Source organism: Mycotypha africana (genome assembly GCF_025528875.1).
Source record: "Mycotypha africana strain NRRL 2978 chromosome Unknown BDF20scaffold_2, whole genome shotgun sequence".
Classification (NCBI taxonomy): domain Eukaryota; kingdom Fungi; phylum Mucoromycota; class Mucoromycetes; order Mucorales; family Mycotyphaceae; genus Mycotypha; species Mycotypha africana.
In genome coordinates, this window is record NW_026515726.1 from 2,749,884 (window position 1) to 2,773,123 (window position 23,240).

General features: G+C 36.8%; 11 protein-coding genes across 11 annotated transcripts; 6 read left to right on the forward strand and 5 right to left on the reverse strand.

Moving 5' to 3' along the window:
• Positions 1-391: 391 nt before the first annotated feature.
• Positions 392-2,266, reverse strand: BDF20DRAFT_316869 (Anp1-domain-containing protein). The gene is made up of 2 exons (XM_053075191.1): positions 871-2,266; positions 392-788 (listed from the first exon to the last, which is right to left on the reverse strand). The coding sequence occupies exons 1-2, from the start codon at positions 1,985-1,987 to the stop codon at positions 745-747; spliced, it is 1,161 nt and encodes a 386-aa protein (XP_052939642.1). The 5' UTR covers positions 1,988-2,266; the 3' UTR covers positions 392-744.
• A 24-nt stretch (positions 2,267-2,290) lies between these two features.
• BDF20DRAFT_813659 (nucleophile aminohydrolase) lies at positions 2,291-3,907 on the reverse strand (the record flags this gene model as incomplete). Its single annotated transcript, XM_053076898.1, has 7 exons — positions 2,291-2,571; positions 2,670-2,856; positions 2,923-3,030; positions 3,125-3,275; positions 3,352-3,589; positions 3,688-3,769; positions 3,857-3,907. The coding sequence occupies 7 exons, from the start codon at positions 3,905-3,907 to the stop codon at positions 2,291-2,293; spliced, it is 1,098 nt and encodes a 365-aa protein (XP_052939643.1).
• Positions 3,908-5,463: 1,556 nt separating this feature from the next.
• Positions 5,464-6,228, forward strand: BDF20DRAFT_814054 (HSF-type DNA-binding-domain-containing protein; the record flags this gene model as incomplete). The annotated part of the gene is made up of 3 exons (XM_053076939.1): positions 5,464-5,543; positions 5,619-5,771; positions 5,853-6,228. Coding segments are annotated over 3 exons (609 nt in total), but the record flags the coding sequence as incomplete, so codon positions are not given.
• Positions 6,229-7,325: 1,097 nt separating this feature from the next.
• On the forward strand, positions 7,326-8,344 carry BDF20DRAFT_833147 (uncharacterized protein; the record flags this gene model as incomplete). Its single annotated transcript, XM_053078609.1, has 3 exons — positions 7,326-7,414; positions 7,707-7,927; positions 8,127-8,344. 3 exons carry the CDS (start codon positions 7,326-7,328, stop codon positions 8,342-8,344), a joined length of 528 nt encoding a protein of 175 aa, XP_052939645.1.
• A 395-nt stretch (positions 8,345-8,739) lies between these two features.
• On the forward strand, positions 8,740-9,336 carry BDF20DRAFT_814866 (uncharacterized protein; the record flags this gene model as incomplete). The annotated part of the gene is made up of 3 exons (XM_053077024.1): positions 8,740-8,813; positions 8,872-8,960; positions 9,113-9,336. 3 exons carry the CDS (start codon positions 8,740-8,742, stop codon positions 9,334-9,336), a joined length of 387 nt encoding a protein of 128 aa, XP_052939646.1.
• Positions 9,337-9,623: 287 nt separating this feature from the next.
• On the reverse strand, positions 9,624-10,604 carry BDF20DRAFT_833149 (peroxisomal biogenesis factor 11-domain-containing protein; the record flags this gene model as incomplete). Its single annotated transcript, XM_053078610.1, has 2 exons — positions 9,624-9,730; positions 9,815-10,604. The coding sequence occupies 2 exons, from the start codon at positions 10,602-10,604 to the stop codon at positions 9,624-9,626; spliced, it is 897 nt and encodes a 298-aa protein (XP_052939647.1).
• A 1,366-nt stretch (positions 10,605-11,970) lies between these two features.
• BDF20DRAFT_854911 (uncharacterized protein) lies at positions 11,971-12,287 on the forward strand. The gene has a single exon (XM_053080206.1). It carries the CDS (start codon positions 12,050-12,052, stop codon positions 12,236-12,238), a length of 189 nt encoding a protein of 62 aa, XP_052939648.1. The 5' UTR covers positions 11,971-12,049; the 3' UTR covers positions 12,239-12,287.
• A 2,009-nt stretch (positions 12,288-14,296) lies between these two features.
• BDF20DRAFT_833150 (uncharacterized protein) lies at positions 14,297-15,882 on the forward strand (the record flags this gene model as incomplete). Its single annotated transcript, XM_053078611.1, has 3 exons — positions 14,297-14,455; positions 14,627-14,932; positions 15,007-15,882. The coding sequence occupies 3 exons, from the start codon at positions 14,297-14,299 to the stop codon at positions 15,880-15,882; spliced, it is 1,341 nt and encodes a 446-aa protein (XP_052939649.1).
• A 1,008-nt stretch (positions 15,883-16,890) lies between these two features.
• BDF20DRAFT_854920 (PLC-like phosphodiesterase) lies at positions 16,891-18,419 on the forward strand. Its single transcript, XM_053080207.1, has 4 exons — positions 16,891-17,016; positions 17,097-17,204; positions 17,296-17,528; positions 17,666-18,419. The coding sequence occupies exons 1-4, from the start codon at positions 16,977-16,979 to the stop codon at positions 18,209-18,211; spliced, it is 927 nt and encodes a 308-aa protein (XP_052939650.1). The 5' UTR covers positions 16,891-16,976; the 3' UTR covers positions 18,212-18,419.
• A 52-nt stretch (positions 18,420-18,471) lies between these two features.
• Positions 18,472-21,539, reverse strand: BDF20DRAFT_317481 (uncharacterized protein). The gene is made up of 11 exons (XM_053075192.1): positions 21,288-21,539; positions 21,082-21,208; positions 20,887-21,001; positions 20,697-20,821; positions 20,568-20,629; positions 20,360-20,506; positions 20,111-20,280; positions 19,737-19,991; positions 19,416-19,656; positions 19,064-19,344; positions 18,472-18,934 (listed from the first exon to the last, which is right to left on the reverse strand). Exons 1-11 carry the CDS (start codon positions 21,439-21,441, stop codon positions 18,527-18,529), a joined length of 2,085 nt encoding a protein of 694 aa, XP_052939651.1. The 5' UTR covers positions 21,442-21,539; the 3' UTR covers positions 18,472-18,526.
• Position 21,540: 1 nt separating this feature from the next.
• On the reverse strand, positions 21,541-22,329 carry BDF20DRAFT_317540 (uncharacterized protein). The gene is made up of 2 exons (XM_053075193.1): positions 22,168-22,329; positions 21,541-22,078 (listed from the first exon to the last, which is right to left on the reverse strand). The coding sequence occupies exon 2, from the start codon at positions 22,050-22,052 to the stop codon at positions 21,624-21,626; it is 429 nt and encodes a 142-aa protein (XP_052939652.1). The 5' UTR covers positions 22,053-22,078; positions 22,168-22,329; the 3' UTR covers positions 21,541-21,623.
• Positions 22,330-23,240: the final 911 nt, after the last annotated feature.

Genomic DNA, 23,240 nt, shown 5'->3' on the forward strand with positions numbered 1-23,240 from the left:
CTGCTGCAATATTTCTTTCTTTTTTTGGGGTTTATCAAGAAACAATTTGCATTCACTATAGATCCATTTAAATACATTCTAACTTGGCTGTAACTCTTATAAAAGTTTATTTTACATTTTTTGAGCATAACAGTTTTCACACATCAAAATGCAAAAGTGGTGTTTACTGAAGCTTTCATGATATGGGAACTCTTTCCCGAAATCAATAGTCTAAACGACCTAGTATTGCTATAAATGTAATATTATACTTTTCTTGCAAGTCAGTTTCTGCTACTTGAAACGGACACACAAAAGGCAATTGTAAAGGAAGATACTGATACTTTATGGCGGAGCTTTTCGCATTTGGAAGGATTTGCGTTCTGTTTTTCCTTGATCTGAATTCTATCAAACTTTAACGCGGCGAGCATTTCGCGCAATAATAGCGGCTGAAATTTTGGGAGGGTTGTTGAATTCAGATACCAAATGGCAAGATTAGAAATAAGAAAAATATTATTGAAAGTTTGGCTCCTGTAGCAAAGCTAAAGTTGATATAGGAAAAAGTCTATATTTAATATACAGTCTATGCTAATAACGTGTCATAAAAAGATATTTAAGGGGGAGGGGCAGGAGGATGGGAATGATTTTGAAAAATATAATTACATTAAAGGAAGTTCAAAAAGCTAGAATAAGTTATTGTATCTGTCAAACAAAGTAAAAACGCAAAAAACGGTAAAACCATTTACGATATGAAAAGATAATATGAGTTTAAAAAATGCAAATCAAAGTAATAGGAAATAGTAGGATGATGACTATAATTTACAAAAAAAAAAAAAAAAAAAAAAAAAATCGATTAAGAATTCTGGATGTGCCAAATTTTGTAAGCTGGCAAACCATAAACTCCAAAACCCATAGCTTTTGCCATCTTTGCAAAGCCTTCTGTTTCCACTTGATGCTTGTACACATAAGGAGGGAAATTGGCACCTTCTCTGTGCACGTGTGATTTAACCAGTGTGAAAGTCGCACCGACGCCATCCAAGGGAACTTTTCGTAACGGATCTCCATGAGTGGGCATATCAACCATCAGATACCTTTCAGTCAAAAATTCATAATAACCCTCCAACAAAACGTGATCTGGATCCAATTTGGATTGAATGGCTAGAGATTTGTCTGTTTCTTGCCAATTGTTCTTGTCGTAACCCCAAAAAGACCCGTCGTCGGTCTCTCTCAAACAATTTGGCACAACGACATCAACATCCACACTTTGTAAATCTTCGATGATTGTGTCGGGATAATATACCAGGTCCACATCTAACCAAAGCACCCAAGCGTGATCATCGCGTAAGGCAGCTGAAAGTAGATAATTACGTGATCTAGCCATGAACGAGCGTCTTAAAGGTTGCAGTTCAAAAGTATGTCGCTTGTCTTCCGGTAAATCAAAATCAAAATCTTTTTCAAATATAGTGACTGAATCGTAGCGTTCCGTGTATCTATTATCATTTCGTTCGTTATTTTCGTTGCTCTTCACGGATCGATTTAGCATATCATCGGCTTTTCGTCGTATAATGTCCACAGTATCATCTGTTGTGTCAGACACCAGAAATGCAATACTGATGAGGTGCTTTGGATAAGTCAGTTTATCGATCAATTCAAAATAACGATCCAAGTATTTGGCTGCATTTTTCAGAGGAGTGAGAATCAATACTTTCTCTCCTCTCTCTTTGGCAGTAGACGTTGCTTCCAATTGATTCAAATCAATAAATTTGACACGGCCAGCGGCCATGGAGCTGTCTTGACTTGATGTTGTAGAGTCGCTGTAAGATGAAGAAAGGGTGCCGCTCCGACATAAGACTTGCTGCTGTGTCCCAGATAATGTAATTAGTCCCAATGAGAAAAATGTGAAAATACAGAGTACCACCATCATCGTTCGTTTATTGTTATATTTTGCGAAATAACTCAGCATAGTGGAGAAGCTACTGACTGACGATGAGGTTGAGGAGAATTTTTCCATTTATTGGAGTTATTAGTAGGCTGAAGTCTCTGAAGGAGCGCAGAGTTGATATAGGATGTTAAAGAGTGTAATGGGCTGAGGTCAAGAAAAGATGAAAGGAAAGGACTGGAAAGACGGAAAGAGAAACAAAAAAAGGAGATGCCAAGGAGAAAGGAGTTGAGTGCTTATCTTTTTGCTCTGAGGAAAAAAAAAATCTGAAACAAAGCCCTGTTGTCTTGCCCATTTGAACAAAATTTTCAAGGCGATTGTATGTGATTTGACGTGTAATGAAAATGTTTATTGTAGCAGAAGAAAGGATTTTCATCAACCCACCAATACTGGTGAATCTTGTTGCATTTGCTCTTCAGCTTGAGCCTTAAATAATTGAGCTTTTGGCTCTGGTATAAAAGCTGCCGCCGTATTTGAATCGCTGGTAGTAGTAGCTTCCTCATCGCCTATAATCATGATGCCTCCTGTCCTTTCTGCCGGTATGGAATAGAATTTATCTTTGATGGGTTGTATCAACACATTCATTTTCGGGGTTACTACAAGAATATTGTTCGTAGGAATCGTAAGCCAATCAGCCTTCTCAAATGTTAAAGGCTCTATATGACAATGTCAGAGTGTCAATTATCCGTAAGAAATTTAAATCATATGGTTGTCGAAAAAAATTTTTTTTTTTTTTTTTTTTTTGTGAATTTACCACTAGCGACTACAACAATGTCCTCTCGTCTATCCGCTTTTACCATGCGGTAATGACCGGGTCGATAACACTCAAAGCGTGTACCTGAAGAAAAGTAAAGTGAAGCAGCTTCTTGTGTTTTGCTGCTAATATATCTGACACAAACGACGGATTCTCCATCTGTTACTGCAAAATTCAATAGTGATGGCTGTAAAAGGAAAAATTAAAGACATTAGATAACTTGGAAAAGTTCATGTTTGATTCCAGTTTCTACCTCTGTGATGTTAAATTCTTCCGCCCAAACGTTCAATTGTGCAATCGTCTTGAGCATAGCATCTTTCAATTCTTGGTGTTCAAAGAAGTTTGCATTTGGATTTGCAAGCTGCAAAGATATATTGCGATATTAATTATACCGTTCATGTCCCCAACTTCTCTAAATGGTAATTCCTCACAAGAAAAATGAATAGTTCACTTACAAAGCTTAAAAATAACGCGAATGCCCATTCTGAATCGGTATTTCCTTGTACAAACAGAAATAGGTGTTCTGGTAAGGAGCTTTGCAACTTCCTTTTAATTCTATCGAATTGAGCAATGCCTCCATTATGCATCCACATCAAACGACCGTACCTGACATATACAAAATTATCTGTTAATGGAACTATTGAAATAAGGTATCCTTGCTCTCATATTGACGATCTCTTACGACCATGGATGACAGTTTGTTTCGGAAACTGCCCCTGATGTACTTGCCCTAACGTGTGCAAACACTAAGGGACTTCTTATCTTTTCTGCTAACCGCGTCAAATTGATATTATTCCATGCTGGTGTTACTGAAGTGAAAATACAGGGTGTAATTGTATCTTCGCCGTCAATTATATTGGGCTTGTCTTTGTTGCAGTTACTACTACAATTATCATACCAGCCTACCCCAAAACCATCGCCTTTTGGTATAGAACGTCCAGAATGAGTTACCCATTAAACGCATTCAGTCCCGTTGAATACTTCAAAGCAAATGCAAAGCAAAATAATTATTCATTACCGTTTAACGGTCTTCTTAAGTCTATTCGCAATCGAGAATCAAATGCCTGATTGACTATAGAGTGTTTCGGTCGGGTAATCAGCTACGATGGTTTGAATCGGTCAATAAAGAATTCTTAGTTCCTCAAAATGGACGCATTCCGCTTGAGCAAACACTGTTGAATAATTACATGAGCAAGTAATATAGGTTGTTTTCCTTTATATAAGAGAAATCGACACATGGAATCGTTACAAGTGTTTCAGCTTTGGAATCGCAAAGTAGGGGGAAAAGCACACAAATAGACTCGCATTGCTTATGGAAAGCATAAAGATAACAATAGATTTGACAACTACAGCTTTTGATTGGTTTGAGAAATAAAGCTTTTTTCGGGGTTCCTGACGCCGAGGCTATGACCTTGACGATATCTGCACTCTTGAAGGCGACATAGTGACTGTAAGAAGCTTGCAAAACAATAAGGAGAAATGCAGATGACACGCCTCAAAAAATGAGAAACGACTCCCTTTCCGCTCACTGTAAGTTGTTCCACACACATGCAGCCTCAAGTGGTTCTTTGTCAATATTATTCAGTTTGCATATTAAGTTGATTTTGCAGAGCTTATCAGCGAAATGCCTCCTATGGGGCTCTTCCTTAACTTTAAAAAATAGCTAAGACATACTTACCAGAACATTCTGCTGCAAGCTATTCAGCTATATGTAAATGGCTAACGGCTTACGTTAAGCGAAAAAGCAGACCCTTAATAACCAACCGCCAGGGTAATCCTGTAGACTTATGTAGACTTGGTCAATTTCTTCGAACAAAACTCCATGTTTTTTAATGAGAACATGGATAGGGAGCTGGTATACTTGTTTCGCGGTCTAATTGGAATTCTAGAACAAAACAATTTCTAGCGGCTGGAACAGGGAATTTCAGTTTTGCAGCTTAACAGATTCAGTGATTCGTCTACCACAAAACTGGCTGGAATTATCTCTCGTGACTTTAACGTCTAAACCATTGTAGGTGAATATATAGCCCAGTTAGTTATTATTATTATTTTTTTGTTTTTGTCAAGTTTCTTTGCTCTTTGTTACTCAGAGTCTTTTATGAAAATCGCAAATTTGCAGTTTATATGATTTCTCTGTTATTAGATTGTCAAGCTTTGAAGCGAGTTTCTAAAAATGAAAACATATTCTGTTCATATCAGTGTCACTTGTTGGAGGTCTATATCTGCTCCTAAACGAAGGGCGTTCTTATGCAGCGAAATGAGAAGAAAATAATCGGCTATTTCGTTCCGATGAAAAAACGAGACCTTATTGCCGTCATCTTGTTTTCTTATTGGATCTGAAACCTAAGGGAAGAAGTGGTAGAGATAGCGGGGCCGCTTTGATGCTTTTCTTTGGAGAAAGAGATAATGATCGTACGAAGGTAACTTTTCCTGAAATTCTATTCTTATCTGATTTTGAAATAACTCTGTTAACTTTTGGAGCTGTGTCATTAGTGTAATGTCTGCCTGTGTGAGTGTATGCGTGCTGTGTGTACTGCGTCAATAAGTGAGCGTGAGGTTATAAACATATCTGAGCTGGTTTTTAAGTGCTAGATCAAACTTTTCCTTTCTATTTTCTTACTTCTTTTTTCTTTCCTTCCTTAACTTGTGCGCTCTCATAACTTACTTTAACCTTTTTATTTTCTATTTTTGAATGCAATATAATACTACTGCACAATTTGATAATGTCAGAATTACCACTAGCGATATTAACTTATCGGCCCAAGAGCAGCCTCTTCGTTCACCATGCCTTAGCATGACTCATTTGCCACCCCCACCTCCTGCCACCACTCAGAAGCCAACGCATACCAATACCTTTGTACATAAACTATACAAGTAAGCGTAGTTTGTCATTCTGCTGTAACATTGTGCGTGACGATTCTTATTGACCAAGCCGTTGTACATTGATAGCATGGTAATTGACAGCCATTATCAACACTTAATTGCATGGGCTTATGCAGGCACATCTTTCATTGTATGTAATATAATGGAATTTTCCCGTGATGTCTTACCAAAGCATTTCAAGCATAACAATTTTAGTAGTTTTGTTCGTCAATTGAATATGTAAGACTGCCTACTCTTGTTAATACATCGTTTACCTCTTAAAAAATGATTTCTCCTATTAAGCTCATTCTCTGTTTGCAGGTATGGTTTTCATAAGGTGAATAAGTCACCAAGAGGTCATCGAACATTAGCAGAAAATCAGATATGGGAATTCAGTCATGCAAAGTTCATCAGAAACAAACCAGATCTGTTAGACGAAATCAAACGTAAAACAATGGAAACCTCTGATCTGAACCGACGAGACACCAACAGCAGTCAAAATCAACTAGAGCTGCAGAATCATTTATCAATCTTACAGAATGCACAAGCTGAAATGATACAGCAAATCCAGCATTTATATAACAATTTCAAAGACGTGCTGAAGGAATTAGAATCCACCAAACAAAAACAAGAGAACCACTTTGAAATGATGAGATCATTGATGAACTATATCCTCCAGCAAAATAATGGACAGATACCAAACGAATTGCGGCATACATACGACTCGTTGAATAATACAAAATCCTTACTAACTGCAGAGAAGCAGCCTCCATCTATATTTATAACTTCCCATGATCCAGCTCATGGCGGCAATAACCATTTTCAGCCCAATTCACCGCAACCGCAGCACATCCATCGTTTGAGTCAACAGTCTCCTCACATTTCTATAGATGATATTTTTGATGCAGCAACTCGTAATACGAGCAGCAACAGTAATACCATCAATGTTCAAAGCTTGTCGCCGTTAGGCCCGTATTTCCAAAATAACTCTTCTCACCAACTACCGCCCAGTCCCAGCCCTAGTATGCTATTATCTGACGATGATATCGACAACTCAAGTTCACTTTATTCTCCTAACTCGCCACATACACCAAGGCACCTTCATACAAGTTCTTCTGTTCATTCTGATCCTATGAACAGCAACAACAACAACAACAACGACAACCATAACCACAACAGTAATTCCTTTATGTCTACAATGAGTCCGTTATCCCATTAGTTTGTATTCGTAAATCATTCTAAAAAACTAGCCCTGCCATTAAACTTGATCTTTCCGTTTTTATTATCTGCGCTGCTTTGTATAATACCGAATCTCAATTTCGGTTGTTTTCTCCCTTGTCACTTTTATTCACTAGTGTACAACACCAGAACGAGAATTTTGATAGGAAACGACCTTATCAGAAATAGGAATATGCACAGTGCTCATAATTTCAAACGATAAATTCAAACATACTAACTGGCAGAGCCACATTGCTGATTATGATCCGACTAAAAATTCCTAATTGGCACTTGTTAAGTAAATCAAGTAGCGAATCATCTTGCGTGTTTTTTTTAATGGTCCTAAAATCACGTTCCTTGTTTAGCCTGAAAAAGATCTTGATAGGATCAATAAGAAGAACATAACACAATAAATCCAGAAAAGAACGAATCTTATCATTTTAAACTATAAGCATTGTACAATAATAACAGGCAAAACGGAAAACGGCCTCTCGCATAATTTAATTAAACAATAGGGGGTACGGTATATTTGCCAAAAAAAAAAGTACTGCTTTTTGACAACTATTTTTGATCGCTATGTGGTGTCAACGTGCTCTTTTCAGAATTATCGTTCCCGTAGTCACAGTTAGAAGTGTGTGTGCCATTTTGGTGATGAGCAGGGCAAGGTAGGAATGACAAAGCACATGATTACGGAAGAAAGAAGCATAATTTTCGGCGGGGATTATATAAAGCGGAAAGAAAAAGGAGAAGAAATCGTTGCACTTAATCAATCGCATTGGTTGGTTACCCACAATGAAAGGCATATCTTGGCGTCTCTGGAAGCCTAAACGCCCTTATTCTGTGCCAGTTTTAACTACACTAACATCTGCAGAAGCTTACATCTAATGCTTTACCATAATTTCATTCGAGGAAGACTTGATTATACATGATTGTATGTCAAATACATGCATTATAAAGTCTGCTTATTGAACGCACAAAGACACTTCTTCATGTCTTGTGTTGTACGGTTCTGGTTAGCTCCGATTATCTCAGATTGAGGTCGCGATTGTCGAACATATGCTTAGAAGAAGAATGCATATTTTTAACCCTTTTCGTGATATTGTACAGCAAACCGCCTGGAACCTTTGATGCTAATCGATGTGGTTATAACTATAATGAATGCAAGTCTGCGATTCAAAGTATGTTTTCGTGAATACTGAAACAGCTTTTGCTTTCTAAGCCAGTTTGAGTGATGGCATTATGAAATCAATAGCCTTTACATGCTTTCAAAGCTTTCAACGCCTCTATCTATCATATAAATCATGTACTGTTCAACAAATACTGCTGGCTACTTTTACTGTGCTTTCTTGATCGCTCTGGGTCAAAATCTATACAAAGCTGTAAAGGCCTCATTTCTGCAACTGAGGCATATATTCGACGAAGAATGCCTTGATATAAGGGCTTCTTCCCTCTCTAACGAACGGAAACGTAACAGCTTAGAGATTGAATTTCGGTCTCAAACCAATCATTTACACTGCCTTCCGTTTTTGACTTTCGACCTATTTGCTGTTCTTTATTTTGTTGAAGGAGCGAAAGTATTACGAGATCCATGCTAGATACCTCTTTTCAGCCATAGCAAATGCAAAGAAGGAAGAAAGAAGTGAGGCGGGTGGATTTGTTGATCAAAGTAAAAAAATAGCAAAATGAAAACAAAGGCTGAGTTGTTGAAAGAACTGAGCTGAGAAATAAATATACAGTTTGGTAACTTGATTTCATACCACCACATTTCTGAATGACACAGAAAATCTTTCTCATTCTACCAACAATTCTCTCTCTTTTTCCTTTTTTTTTTTTTTGCACTGTAATTGACAGATACGACAAAAATAGCTTCTTTCACATAACCTCACGTTTCAATATAGATAGTTTTGCAAGGATGGTTTCCAGAACAAAAGCAGAAAATATCTTTGGGATTGGTTTTAATTTAGTCAACATCATGCTGTACACCTTATCAATGGCAGCATCCATGATGAAAGCTATCGTTGAACACCAAAGTGTGTCACAAATTTTGACCTGTATTTATGCATTGTAAGTCTTGTTTGCCCTCAATATTTGCTAATTAATTCTTACAATGATGATATCATAGCTTGTTAGCGGCGTGGCTTATCGCAATGGAAACCAAATCAATGGATATACCTATATATTACTTTAGAATCTTCACACTCTATCGAGGTCGTAGCTTACTACTCATATTGTAAGTTAGATTGATAGTACAAATTAGCACTTGATTGCCTTAGCTAAAATTTTCCTCTCCTTTGATAAATCATTGGAAAGACTTGGTTGTATTACACTCGGCTCTTCTATACAGCATCCTTTCCTGCTTGCAGCAGGCATTTTGAATCTCTCATTCGGAGTCATATACTTTATACTATCTTTCGTTCCAGGTGCACCTACTCCAAGGCATGCGAACGAGAATTGGCAGAATTGGAAAGAATATTCCGCAGAAGGTTTGGATCTAGAACGACCACCTACTAAACAGGATGACAACAATCAAGTAAAGTTTTTATTATGTTGTTGTTGTTGCCTTTGTCGATTGAGAGACACGCGTTAATTAAATACAACATCTTACTTTACAGAACCTAGATAATGCTGCAAGATTACGAATGTCAATGGTAGAAAAACCTCCACAGAACAAAAAAGTTTCTCCAGTAGAAGAGTAGACGAACAGAATACATTATTATAATTAGACATACCATACAAAAGTGAAAAGGTATATATATTCATGAGATATACATGGAGAAGAGAATGACAGAAAATGAGGATCATGAAGATATTAGAATGGGATTGCTAACATGAAGTGTATATGTATATATATGTAGACTGAGGTATATGGCCTTTCTATGCTGAAAATTTGATACACAACTTATAACCGGATAAAGCACCACTAAAGAAGCCTGCCCAGACTTGCATTCCTGCTGAATATTTTGGCTTCCAGATATCACAACCTATAACACAGAGTGTGTGGTATTAAAAATTTTGTACTTTTACATTTCACTCAACTCACCCATATGCAAAACGATGTACTTTACCACAAAATATACCATCCATCAATAATTTGACAATAGATACCTGTAGTAAATATAGTTTTTTATAATCATTTTCTGTTGAATTGTCTTGTTTCACGAGTATCTTTTGTCTCAATTGGATGAAGTTCGTTATATTCTCCCTTAAATCGATCAAGATGCCCATAAACCAGCAATAAGCCGAAACAACTTCTGTTTTAGCCCCTAAATAAGAGCCTACAATTCCCATTTTGTAAAGGCAATAAATATCATCTGATACATTGTTAACCAACTCGTTTATGTGAATAGCAATATTGACTGCTGACGTTTTCTTGTTTATCATAGCGCTAGTGATATCTGCTGTTAAAAGTTGTTTCAGTGGCCCAATGCCTGTGCCCAAGCGAAGGATTTTACGTACAAGCGAAAAATGGCTGGCTAATGTGCTAGGCCATTCCTTTTTACCGGTTCGAATCAGTTGGTAATGAAGGAGAATTTTTATGAAATATTGGATAATCTTCATAAGTTTATCTCGACCATCGAGATCTTTTAATAGCTTTTGTAATAGTGTGATGTAGCCTTTGGTATTTCGTATTCGTGAAATTAATTGTGAAGTGCTAAACGTAGTGAGTTTATTAGAGCTAAGTGGTATTGGTGGAGTAGGCTCTGGCGTAGGAGGCCGATTGTCTGTGTAGTAAAACTTTTGAGGCTTCAGTTGCTCTGGCTCAGGTGGCGGTGAAGGTGTTGACAGTGCGTAACATGGTATCACAATATTTTGCTGCTGTTGTCCATTTATTTTTTCTACTATTGAGTTGGTCATAGCTTATTGGAATCAAATATAATATGAAGTTTGTGATAAACAATGAAAATAGAAAAGAAGAAAAAAGAGGGGTTGGATGGTTAAAGAGAGTACGTGGATTAGTTATTGATTAGTGTATTTATTGTTCTTTAAAATGTGGGGATATTCCGCGGATCAAGTTACACTTTCCGCGGTCTTTTTCGTTCGTGTTTAATCGTGCAGCACTACTCAAAAAATGAAGTTGACAAATTCAAGCTCACTTTATTCTTCAGTTAAAAATAGATTTTGCTTTGTATGTCCAAAGGATGAAGGTCGTCTTGCTTTGTATGGTGTTTTGTGAAATTGAAATAGAATTCAAATGGTTGAACAGCCAATCAAAAATTATTTGACTCTAATTCTCTAATTGACAAAGTCGCTTTCTGAGGAAAATATGTCGCTACGTAGGAAAACCTACGTTTTTCTTTATATCTTTGATTTTCTTGCTTCTCTCTCTTTGATTTTTACAGTTCCTGCTGTCTTTTTTTCCAGTGGAAAGTATTATATTTACTTATATCTGATGGATTAATGAGAAATATACCAGCAATTCGTATCTCGGAAAGTTTGTTTTTTTTTCTTTTGAGAAATTTACTTAGTGAAGCGTCCATTGTATGGTATTTCCATACCTCCTATAATATATAAACACGAATTAGACACACATTCAAATACTAGACACGTTATTATGATCATAGCATCATAATACCTGTACAGAGAAATCATACTCATACAGAATGCTGCATTCCTACTGGTTAAGAACGAATATTTAACTAATTCCTTTTTTTTTTATGTGTGTTTCTGTTCTTTTCCTTCTTTCTTTTGTTGTCAATACAAACATCCAGTTAGCTATGAATGCTCCCCTCTCTCATTTCCAGTGTATAATATAAAGACTAAAGGTGATCCATATCACCTTCTGTTTACGTCAAGTCGCGTTCATTAGAAGAAATAACAGCTCCACATATCACAACCTGTATTTTACTCCGCGACAGTTGGTCCGACGCTACAATGTCATTGTAAGCGAGTGGATTGTAGACAAATCAAAAAAAAAAAAAAGACGCTTCAAGAAAGCTTTGAGGAATGGAAACGAAATGTAGATGAAGTTAAGAAGTTTTGGATAGAATGGAACATACAAAAATCCGTAACAGATAGGATCAATAATGTCCCCATATTGAAGGCTACTACATCATCAGCAACAGAAATAGGAACAGTTGTTTCCAATACATCTGGACCTGAAATTAGTGATTAGCATACGCGTCCTCAAATAATATAATTCCCATTAAACCTCACAGAGTAAATAATCCTTCTACTTCATCTGAAGAACAATAAAGACACTCAAGTTCATAGTCATCGACTTACAACTGTTACCAATTTTAAATAAACAAACACAACAGTTCCAAATAGAACATATTCGATTTCCCGCATCAGTTCACGAAATGACGATGATATTCGGCATTATGGACAAATTGATGGATATTGTCGAATATTCAGTATATCATTGCTTTGTACAATTTGAACAAGCTGAGGTCTTTAGACCAACATTAAAGTCTCCAATTTTGCGAGCAATAACGACGGAGACAGCTAACCGAAAACGTAAGAACCATCATCAGCATGTTCGATATTAAACCCTCTTCGCTTTACGTCCCTACTATCAATAAAAATGCTTATCTTGACTATACTATGCTTATCTTCCCCAAAAAAAAGTTACTAGCTGTTCTAAATGCTATTATAAATGTTAGTTGTATTGGAGAAGTATTGGCCCGAATTGAGCGTCGCTTGCTAATAGAAAGTTGTTAAAAGAGCCAGGTTTTCATAGCACAGCTTCAATGACAAAGCAGGGCGAAGACGAAAAAGACAGAATTACGCCTGTAGATTCATTCTTTTAAATATAATCTGTTTTTCAATCAATTACAAGCGGGCAAAGCCCATGTGCTTTGTTCGTGAAGAAAGCCTTGTTTAGCTGTGACTAATAAACAGTTACATAGGATAACAGAATTAGACTTCGAGAGTGAAGTATGTTCAGATAAGCACATATTTGACATACAATTATGACAATAAAGTAGCATTCAGATAGCAGAACAGTTTAACAACTTCAAAGATTATGCAAGACTTAAATATGAGCTAATGCGAAGCAAAGATTGAGTTCGTTTTAAATCCTTAAACACTGCGAACCATTAGTTTTCACTTTATTTTTGCTTTATTCATATAGATTAGATTTCTAAGGCAAAAAATTCAAAAGTTACTATTTTATGGAATGGAATGAAAGGATATACACATGAAAGGGGGATACTCTATAAAGGAATACGTTTAGTCTAACATTGATAAGGCCAATTATTCACAGTTATACTATTAAACGCGTCAAAACCTATATCCTTTAAAAGAAAAAGAAAAAAAATTAGCAAAGGACATTTTGCGCAGAGAGATATTGCTATATCTGTTACTCGGAGATGGGCAGGTTTTTAGGCCTACGGGTCCATTCACAAATACAACGATGCAAGGTAGGTCGGCTACTAGGGGATGGGCAGGTTTATAAGCCTACGGGCATTTTCGCTTACTGGATCCTGTATGTTTGCTTCAACGGACGCTTCACTAAGTATATTTTTAAAAGGAAAAACTTACCAAATCCAAATTCTTCTTTAGTATTCTTCACTGGTACCAACAGAAGATATAAAAAGATTACAAAGCAGTATCAGTTGTAGGTTCCGGAAGCTTCCAAGCAGTTCCTGATGATGCTCAACTGCCTCGTTTTACTCCAATATTCAATCCTATTGACGAGTACTCGGCAAAAAAACAGGACACTCACAAAACGCCGTTGAAAATCAAGAAGGAAGATCCGTCGTTCTCTGATTACTTTTATAACTTATGAAAGGGGGGGGGGGAAACCGCATCTTAGGGAAGGTTAGCCTTCTCCACAAAAATATTTTATGCTTATCCATTGAATGCTCAAATTCGCTCGCCGAAAACAGCCACAATCGGTTCAGGCTGACCGAAAGGCTATACTTCTCCGCCTAAAACTGCGTGGCCAAAGTTGTATAAAAAGCGAACATAGCGTCAGCCACTTGTCTGAGAATTACTTCTCTTTGGGTCATTTGTTGGTTCACACACATGTTTGCTACTGGCAAGGTTTCATTGCGAATAGGATTCCTCACATGTTCAGAATTAAGGAGGAGAATCTCCCTGAGCGATTAAACCTCCCTCGTCAAAAAAATATGGATATTGGAAATACAATGTTATATTCATTCAAGAATAAAAATGATTGAGAATTTTCACGATGCTACGTCTCACTGATTTGTTACTGAAGTTTTCTTCCACAGGATCAACTTATAAGCCTTCGTAGAATATACCACTCTATTGAGTAGAACAAAGCATATGAATTGAACTTCAGGTAAGATCCTGCCAGAAAAAAGGTGGCCCGAGCGACCTGAAGCAAAACATTTCAATTACCAAATTTGGATACTTGCCTCTTTTGAATCAAAACATTGTCGATAAGCGTAAACACACATGTACTAGTAACTGTCGCGCCTTACAAATTCTTCAGCCATTACGCACACTCACGCATTCAGAAAGAAGAAAGCAATGTGCAGATCTTTTAAGCCATCATTTTTCCAATTCTATCCTTTTCTTTCCTTTCTTTTTTTGTTTTATTACATATTTTTGCATATTTGTTTTCATCAAAAATACTTATGGTCCTGGCTGATCGTTTCGAAATTGACTTTGACTTGCCTCCAAGCGCACCCAACTTGGGCATCTATAAAGTCATTTCTCATTTATTACAGATAATCTTTGCATTTTTGACATTGTGCGTTACAGTTCCCATTATTGTAGCAGAGAGAAAATTCTACGTAAGACATCTATCTAGCTAAAGCATTTGATCACTATGTTTTTAGCTGTTCTGCTCCATAAAAAATAATAATATCGCATATTCAGCAATACGCGCGAATGATGACATCAATTGATGTCTTTAGCATCTATGCTTATTCTGATCATTTGATTTTTCTATTTGTTTACTTTAGAACACCAGCCAAGGCAATCCCAATTTCACACTGTTCGTAACTGCGCAGACTATATTGATTGCTGCTGCTTTAACTTATTTTCCATTTTCAAAAATCAACAAAAAAGTGGAAGTAGGCTGTTATGCCACCATACGAAGATTCTTTTTACGACCACGCTCAAGGCTTATCTTCAGTATTTATATGGCTATTTGTTGGTTTATTGCCATGATTGTCATGACAGCTCATACCACAAAGCGCTCGAATTGCGCCTTGGATTCCAATCTTTTAGAGAAGGACGATAGCTACGAAGATACATGGAATAATCAGGTATGAAAAGAAACTATTATTGTCATTCTCTTCTTATCTTGTTCAACGGCCCATTGATTCCTCTCTACTGCCAGTGTCGTTGTGCTAGAGCTTCCGCTGCATTCTCCTGGCTTTCATTTTTCATTTCGACTGTACCTGTGGTTATCAGCGGTGTTCTAATGTGGCATGAAAAGAAATTGATCCATGCGGAGCCAAAACCGGCTCGTGAGGTGGACGCAATAGATGAAAAACGGAATAGCAGCAGTAGCTACAATGAAGATGCACCTACTATCGTCGATACAGATATTCGGGAAAAGGATAAAGAATCCATCATCAGTTATCAATTTTCTTCCCCTCTTGGTGACCATGTAAACACGCCGATTCCTAATAATATTACAACTACTCTTCCATCACCATCTTTATCGGCTCATGGGACGCCTCACAGCAGCAATCAGGCACGCAGTTATACACCATCCTTGGCTTCACCATACATGCATCAAGATACGTCTCTTTGTTTGACATCACCTCCTCTCCCACCTCTCCATTATCAGCATCCCTATTCCGCTAGTGATACACCTGCTTTATCAACTATTTCTGCACCTTACTTACCTCCAGGAACCCAGGCCATGATATCCAGCCCTCCTCCTCCGGCCATATCACAACACTACGCTCCTTTCATACAACCACCGCCTCCGCCTTCCTCACAATTGTATGATGCTTGTGTTTCTGGAATTGTACCTTCAGCACCACCTATGCAATATCCACCAACAACGGGCAGTGGTTCTAGCAATATGAACGTTAACTCACCCTACCAACACATGGTTCCACCATCTATCAACTCGTATATGTCTCCACCACCTTCTACATATAGCTGCCCTTCTCAAACTTATTACATAGCACAACAACAATATCCTACTACTACTACGAGTCCAATGTACAGTAATAACCAACCATCGTATCATCGCCCTTAAACCTGTTCTTCCGTGCCAATAAAAATAGAGAAAGATACGAAGAATACCTTCAAAATAAATAATGTTTTACATAGCAGGCAAAGCGTTCTCCTATATCTCAAAATGAATGCATTTATATTTGATGAGAATAATAATGCATTTTGGCATTATTACGGAAATTACTGTCCCGTATTGTTACTGCATTTTCATGTATTGTAACAATGCAAATTTTCGCATGTAAGGAAGATAATGTGGATGTAACCTTCACCCAACCCCAACATAATTTGAAGCATTTGAAAGTGCTGTACGCAATTCGGAAGAGACTAAGTTTTGTCTGTACTAACAAAAGTAAAGAAAAATCACGCTCTAAGCTACTAAAGCATGCCGGAGACATGATCTATGATTCGTGATCCATGATTTGATCATGTAAACCTTTTGATCAGGTTACTGCCCTTGCTAAAGAACAGGTTTTCTTTTGACAGAAACGGAAAGATCAGTTTGCTGCTGATTTCAATATGATACTGTTACTACTGTGCTAGGCCAGCATTAGCACCAACGGTCAGAAAAGCGAAGGCGGAGTTCTATGCCCGCAAAAACATAAAGCGTGTTTTTTACTATTGTAATAAACTTTGAACGGTATATTTCTTACTAATTGCTGAGCCAGTCTCTTTCTTTGTTTCAGAGAAAAAAAAGATCCAGGCTTTGTTTGTTCTCTTACGTCCTTAAAATAAAAAACATTAGGGTGTAACGAAGTACGTTTGGTAATCTTAGCAGATCCTTGCAAGAAAAGGATAATTTTGTATCAAACAAGTTCCCTTTTTTTCCTTTTCCTGAAGAGATGTTTCTTTGATATAGTAGTTATTCATTTTTTAATGATCTCATACTTTTCTTTTCTTTTTGCAAACTACTCTCTGCCTTTTAAACTTTTAGCATAAACATGACGACAAAGGATGTTTCGGCTTTCGGGATCGGAAAAAACATAATAGCGCAAAGCTGAGTTTTAACAATGTTCCCCCTTTTTCCAACAGCATATAAATTAAGTTGGCCTCTTCTTCTGCTTTCCCTTTCTACTCCATATAACATCATACAGAGTAATATAACGCTTATCATAGGACATGCCAGAATTTAGAGAGAAGGAAACTCATCTTAGTATTCGTACGAATCCTATCTGATCTGTTGCGCGGGATCCACCGCAGGAAGCTCACTGTACTCTCTGCATTGATCCACTTTGATAGGTCCCCCTGATGTGATAGCGCACAGAGGGTTCTCTGCTGAAAATCCTGAAAACACACTTATATCTTACCAAAATGCTGTCAAAGCTGGCACAACCGCTTTGGAAGGAGGTAAAGAATCAAAACACGGGCCAACAATCTATACGAACTTATTCAGAGAATAAACATGCATATATGCACTTCAATTTGCTTTCTCTTCTAGATATACGACTCAGTAAAGATAACGAAATAATCATGATGCATGATACAACATTGGATAGAGTCACTACTGGCACAGGATTAGTCAATGATTGTAATTGGTATGGCTATATTGAGCACTTGAAAAGCAGAAAAGAGCCTGCCCAGCCCATTACTCGATTTAAGGATGTTCTTGATTACTTGGTCAAGCCTGATATCAGCTTAATGGACGGTCTTTACATGATCATCGACATTAAGGTAAGAAAAATGTACACAAAATTTCAATAAGAGCTATCATTATAATTGCCGAATATAGTAGTCGTCAAGAAATGGACACTAAAAACTTTACTGTTTTGTATTACACAATTTGTATATGTTTATAACTTAACATATAGTTCGACAATCCAATCAAAATCCTAAGCGTACTGCATGATTTACTTGACCCTTACATTGAAAACTACCCCAAATTATATCATCAACTGATCATTGGCATATGGAATGTTGATTTCTTGAAGAGAGCCAAAGAGCTCTTTCCTAAATTCAGGTTATGCTTTATCGGTCTCTCAATAGCTGCTGCGCGCTCCCACTTTATAGACCATGTGGATTTTGTCAGTTTGCCATTTGCTGCACTAGCTAATCAAGATGGCCAAACTTTCATCAAAGAGGTTCATGAACGTCGCAAGAGTATCTTCACTTGGACGATCAACGACCCTTTACAAATGAGAACTTGCGTTCTATGGGGTGTGGACGGTGTGATTGGTGATAACGTGAACACGTTGCTCGAATTTGTACAAAATCAGCCCAAATCGCTTACTTCTGTACAAGAATACGAAGAATATAAAAAGTCAGATGTGTTTCTACTATCCATTCGAACACGGTTGTACTACTATATTGTGGCACGAATTATGCGTCTTTTAAGTTGGAGAAGAATTGGTATTTGAAAAAAGATGCCAGGATGGTCAGGATTCATTCACGTTGATAGAAGTTTCTCTATCTGAACCTATGCTCTTTTGCAACATAATCATTATTTATATTTTATCGTTTGTTAACCATATTTATATTATCCATATCAATACCCGCTTTCCCACCATTTATTGTTGTCTTTTCCGAACGAATAAACAATGTATAAAAAGCACTAGCTCTCAAAAACTAGCAGACTATTACAACATGAATAGGTCATCATTAACAAGATAATTAATATGCCGGCAGTTATACAAAAGTTTATTTTGTAAATTAACAAAATACAATACGAACTATCACCTATAGGTTATTGCACGTTGTTTCAATCTTTGAAAGCATTCAATATGATTTGCTACATCATTATTCATAATTGATGTATGAGCTGCGTTAAGTAACCGGCCATCCTCTTCGTTGGATAGAGAACTCTTTTCCATTATAACTTTCAGAATGGCAGGTACAAATTTTCCTGAAACGTACAGAGGCATTTTGAACAGATACTGGAAAATGATTAAAGATACTAAGTGTAGCAATTGGGGCGCTGTACTTGGGGATATTGTAGATACTTGCTGCAATTGGTTTTGTAACTGACTTTGTATCATCTCATTAGCCCCTGCCTTGTCTTCTTCTGAGCCCAAAATATCATTATTTTCGAATAGTTGCTGCCCATCTCGTCCTATTATAATTGTTATAAACTGGCTTAAATCCTATAGTATGCAAACATGTCAATATTAGTTGTAGGCTCAATTTGAATATTTAAACAGATAAAGGAGAAAAAGAGAAAAGCTTCAAGTTATCAAGCTTTCTATAATGTTTCATACTGAAAAAATACTTACTTTCTTTTTTAGTAAACCTTCAATTTCAGTAACCATTGACTTATCATATTTATGATCGTCCGCTTCAAGAAAATGAGAAATAACATTCTTTTGCTGTTTTGTATCTACAATGTCTTCGTTTTCGATATTTTCTGGCTGTATGCAAAGTGAAGATGATCCAGCTACTTCGTCTTTGCTAAATGACTGTGACACAACTGAATAAATCACAAAATGGAAAAGAAAATCGGTACATTGGTTTTTCAAGAGATACTTTTCTAAACTTTTGTGAGCTGAACCATCGTCTGGAATAACAACGGGAGAAAATTACTCTGTTAGTTCGATATGAATCAGAGTAAATTAAAATACACTTTACCTGTGAATAACGATAATGCTTTGTAGTTATAATAGATGCATTGACGAATATTGGTAAGTTTTTTTATTAGGAGTCGTTTGTGAGTATTGATCCACTCGTCGTTGGATAATATCTCCTTCGTTTCGAAGTATGGTGTCTTCAAAAGTTCGTTATAGTAACTAACCATTTGTTTCTGCGTATGAGGTATCAAGCCCTTAGCAACTGAGTTCGGGCATCCTGCATTCTCAAAAGCTTTCACGATCTAAAGGGGAAGGTAAAAAAAGAAGTCGTGAGCTTCTGAAATGTTCTTAACAATTTTCTTTCTGATCAGTAAAAATTTACATCTGTATTCTTTAGGCGGGAATCTTCTTTCTGTTGTTTGTGAGTCCTTTGCCTAACACTACGCGATAAATCACGCAAATATGACCGGCTTTCAGATACAAGCTTCTCGACATACTCTGCAGCTACAACATAGCCATTATCCAAAACCAGTAGTTCAGATGGCTTTTCTTTACTATCATTCGTTCTTATTTCGTCCATTATGATATCGATCATTTTATTGGTATCGTCTACGGTGAAATCGGTAGGAAACAACTCCTACATAATTACCCAAAAAAAAAAAAAAAAAATTTAGCAAACTTGGTTCATCGTTAAGTAAAAAAAAAAAGAAAAAAAAAGAAAAAGGAAACAGCATTATGAGTTTTCGCATTATTTACATTGACAGCATAGAATGAGTCGGTAATCTCAATGGTAGCTTTGGCTCTGTCTTTAACTTCTGTTTTGACGACACATGAGTTTAAAAACATACAAGCTTTCTCATTGTAGTTTTCTTTCATGAAATCAATAGGGTCAGTAAAGGGATAAAGTTCCTCAATACTCTTGTAACCTGCAAAGGGAGAGGAATATTTTATACGGTTGATGCCCATTGTTCATTCTACTTGTCTTCCAGATGCTAAAATACTTACTGATACATTCGTTCGAATCAAAGACTGATTTTATGAGCAGCACCTGCCTTTCTTTGTATTCTTCTGGCTCAAATATTGCTCTGTTTCTCTTTCCTCTTAATAGTCCCAAGGAAGGTTCATCCTCTTTAACAATCTGCTCTAAAATTACTACAAATACCAATTGTTAATAAATACAGAATATAGATAATCAATAATCTTTGATGTTTACAGTAAAAGAGATCTTCAGGGGCTGTCTGATGCTGTTTCTGAAGTCGGCTGACAGGTGTCGGTCTGGTTCGTAAAAGTCAATGGTTGGAAGGCTATTCCTCGCACTACATGTTTTTAAAATTGGACTTACTCGTCTATCAACTTCAAAGAATTAATCATGGCCGATTTGATTGATCGAATAAATTCTTTTGTAAACATAATATCTTTCAATTGAGAATACCGAATGTATTTTTCATTATTCAAAGAGTCTATTAACTATAACAATATCAGTCAATGTAGCTGTGATTGTTGAGTTTAGCTGCTGGAGAATTTGAAATTACAGATTTAATCAGTGCATATGGAAGCTTATTTTCTTGTGCTTGAGTTATAACAGAGACATATCCTTTCTGAGCAATTTGCTTCATAATTGTCTCCTTGATTTTTTCAATATACTTTCTAAGTATGGTCAAAGTTTTAGGCTGCAGTGTTAACAGTTGCCTTACTTTTTTTTTTAAAAAAAAAAGTCCAGCATTTACTTTGTGAACACGAGATCTTCAATTATAGTCCATTGTTGCAAATCTGGCGAAGCTCTTTTGATTGACGCGGCTACATCTGCGTGTTCCAAACGTAAAGATTCTGCTAACTCTTCAACCGTAATTTTTCCTATTGAAAAGTGATGTTCGTGAGCTAATTACTGCATAGCTCAATCGAATGTTTCGGGCGTAGGAACAGCTTGTTTTACCAGCTGAATCTATTAACTTGAGGATTGTGTCATCGATGTACTCGTAATGCAAATATTGTTGCTCATTGAGTGTTTTAGTGACTTTTTTCAATAGTCCTTTTTCTATCCCTTGCTCAATGAATAGAGCGAAAAGCTGCGACGGTATAGCATCCATTTAAATTATTATAGCTACAGAGAAAATAATGATAATCAACAATCAATGTAGCCGTTCCTTAACTAATAATTGGATGAAAAAATGCCGCTCGCTTAAGAAAGGAACATGAAGACCAGCACTTTGCTTGTACAGTTTATTAAAATATGGTTGAGAAAAATTCTTAATCATTTCATTTGGAGGGTCTATACTGAACCATCCTTGTCAGAACCGTCCTTGCCATCCTTTAGAGAACCATCCTTGCCATCCTTTAGAGAACCATCCTTGCCATCCTTGCCATCCTTTGCAGAACCATTTTTACCGTCCTTGCCATCCTTTACAGAACCATCTTTACCATCCTTGCCATCCTTCACAGAACCATCCTCACAATCCTTGCCATCCTTGCCATCCTTTGCAGAACCATTTTTACCGTCCTTGCCATCCTTGCCTACAACGACACCATCGTCGTATTTGACAACGACATCTTTATCACCTTTTACATAGTCATCCTTGCCTAAAACAGCACTGCCACCCTTACCAAAAACAAGACCATCATCACGTTTGGCATTAATGGAAGCAGCTTGGGCCAAGGCAATTGCTGAAAGCAGAGTAGTGGCAACAAATGAAAGTTTCATCTTTAAAAAGGAGACGTTAGAAATTTCTTTAGAGAGAAGGGTAGAACGTATTATGAAAGTATCCTAGTATGAGTAATAACGGGAGAATTTTTGAACAGGCGTATTCTTTATATACTTCTCTAAATGTTTTCTCTTAATCTTTATCCAGCTTTTTTACATGGATGTCTCTTTAACAGGTCATTGACAATAAGTTTCATGAATTATCTGAATTACTTATTGACACCACCCCATTTATTGATGCGCCAGTATGGTACTGTCTATAAATAAATGAATATGCCAAGCGTTCTTTTCGATGAGGTTATTGATCTGCCTTGAAATAAACCAGATCAATTATGTTGTTATTAGTTGTAACAAACGTTTCAATACAGTATACAGAAAACATAAATGCACAGACCGAAGGAAACGAAAAAATTACATAACTAATAACTGTGTGAAGAGTAGAGTAAACCACACTATTTTGGCCTGAATGACGTGCACTAGTCAGCTTCTCCTTTCCAACTGTTGCCGATGTAATTTATACAGCCGGCTTATGAAAGGTTCAAGTACTACATCAGTTTCAAGTTATTCAATCAATTATTATATCACGGTGAAATCACAACAAACTTTGAAAAATATAGCATCGACATGGTATCAGGTACCGTCCTTGATACAGAACAGCGTTGATACGCGATGACAAGCTCGATAACATGTAGAATCAAGGTTTGAAATGAAGCTTATCGACGCAAGCTAAGCACGCACCCTTACTATTCGGGTCGAAGCAGAAAAAAAAAACCACAGCTCGATTTCAATGGATGAAGCTTTACGGTATTACACCCCATTTAGGCTTTTCGCCAAGATATAGGCTTGTTCACGTTTGCAGATCGGTCATTTACAAAAAGATAATATTTCTGGTTAGATGACTGAACAGACTCATATTAAAACCATTCGCCTAAAAAAAGTGATTTTTCAACAAAAAACAAGAAAAAGAAAAACAAACTATTCAGCGATAGAATTCGAACGCAAATTAGCTATAATTCATTCCTTATTTCCCAAACTATCAATTAATATTCTTTAGCAACGTTGACAGATTGAGATCTACAGTTCCAAGGCCGTCCCGTTACCTGTGAATTAACAATGAGAACAGCAGATATAGAAAATGACCTTCTGTTCAAGGATGAACAAGAATTGCATTGTCCACTGGTGTAGTTC

Coding starts and splice junctions, on each gene's coding strand:
- BDF20DRAFT_316869 (XM_053075191.1), bottom strand. CDS start 1,987: ATGGAAAAATTCTCCTCAACCTCATCGTCAGTCAGTAGCTTCTCCACT. Junction 789..870: donor TATGGGTTTTGGAGTTTATG/GTTTGCCAGCTT, acceptor TGTAAATTATAG/TCATCATCCTACTATTTCCT.
- BDF20DRAFT_854911 (XM_053080206.1), top strand. CDS start 12,050: ATGACGATGATATTCGGCATTATGGACAAATTGATGGATATTGTCGAA.
- BDF20DRAFT_854920 (XM_053080207.1), top strand. CDS start 16,977: ATGCCAGAATTTAGAGAGAAGGAAACTCATCTTAGTATTC. Junction 17,017..17,096: donor GGAAACTCATCTTAGTATTC/GTACGAATCCTA, acceptor CCACTTTGATAG/GTCCCCCTGATGTGATAGCG. Junction 17,529..17,665: donor ACATGATCATCGACATTAAG/GTAAGAAAAATG, acceptor CTTAACATATAG/TTCGACAATCCAATCAAAAT.
- BDF20DRAFT_317481 (XM_053075192.1), bottom strand. CDS start 21,441: ATGGATGCTATACCGTCGCAGCTTTTCGCTCTATTCATTGAGCAAGGG. Junction 21,002..21,081: donor GAAGATCTCGTGTTCACAAA/GTAAATGCTGGA, acceptor GACCATACTTAG/AAAGTATATTGAAAAAATCA. Junction 20,281..20,359: donor TGATTCGAACGAATGTATCA/GTAAGTATTTTA, acceptor CTCCCTTTGCAG/GTTACAAGAGTATTGAGGAA.
- BDF20DRAFT_317540 (XM_053075193.1), bottom strand. CDS start 22,052: ATGAAACTTTCATTTGTTGCCACTACTCTGCTTTCAGCAATTGCCTTG.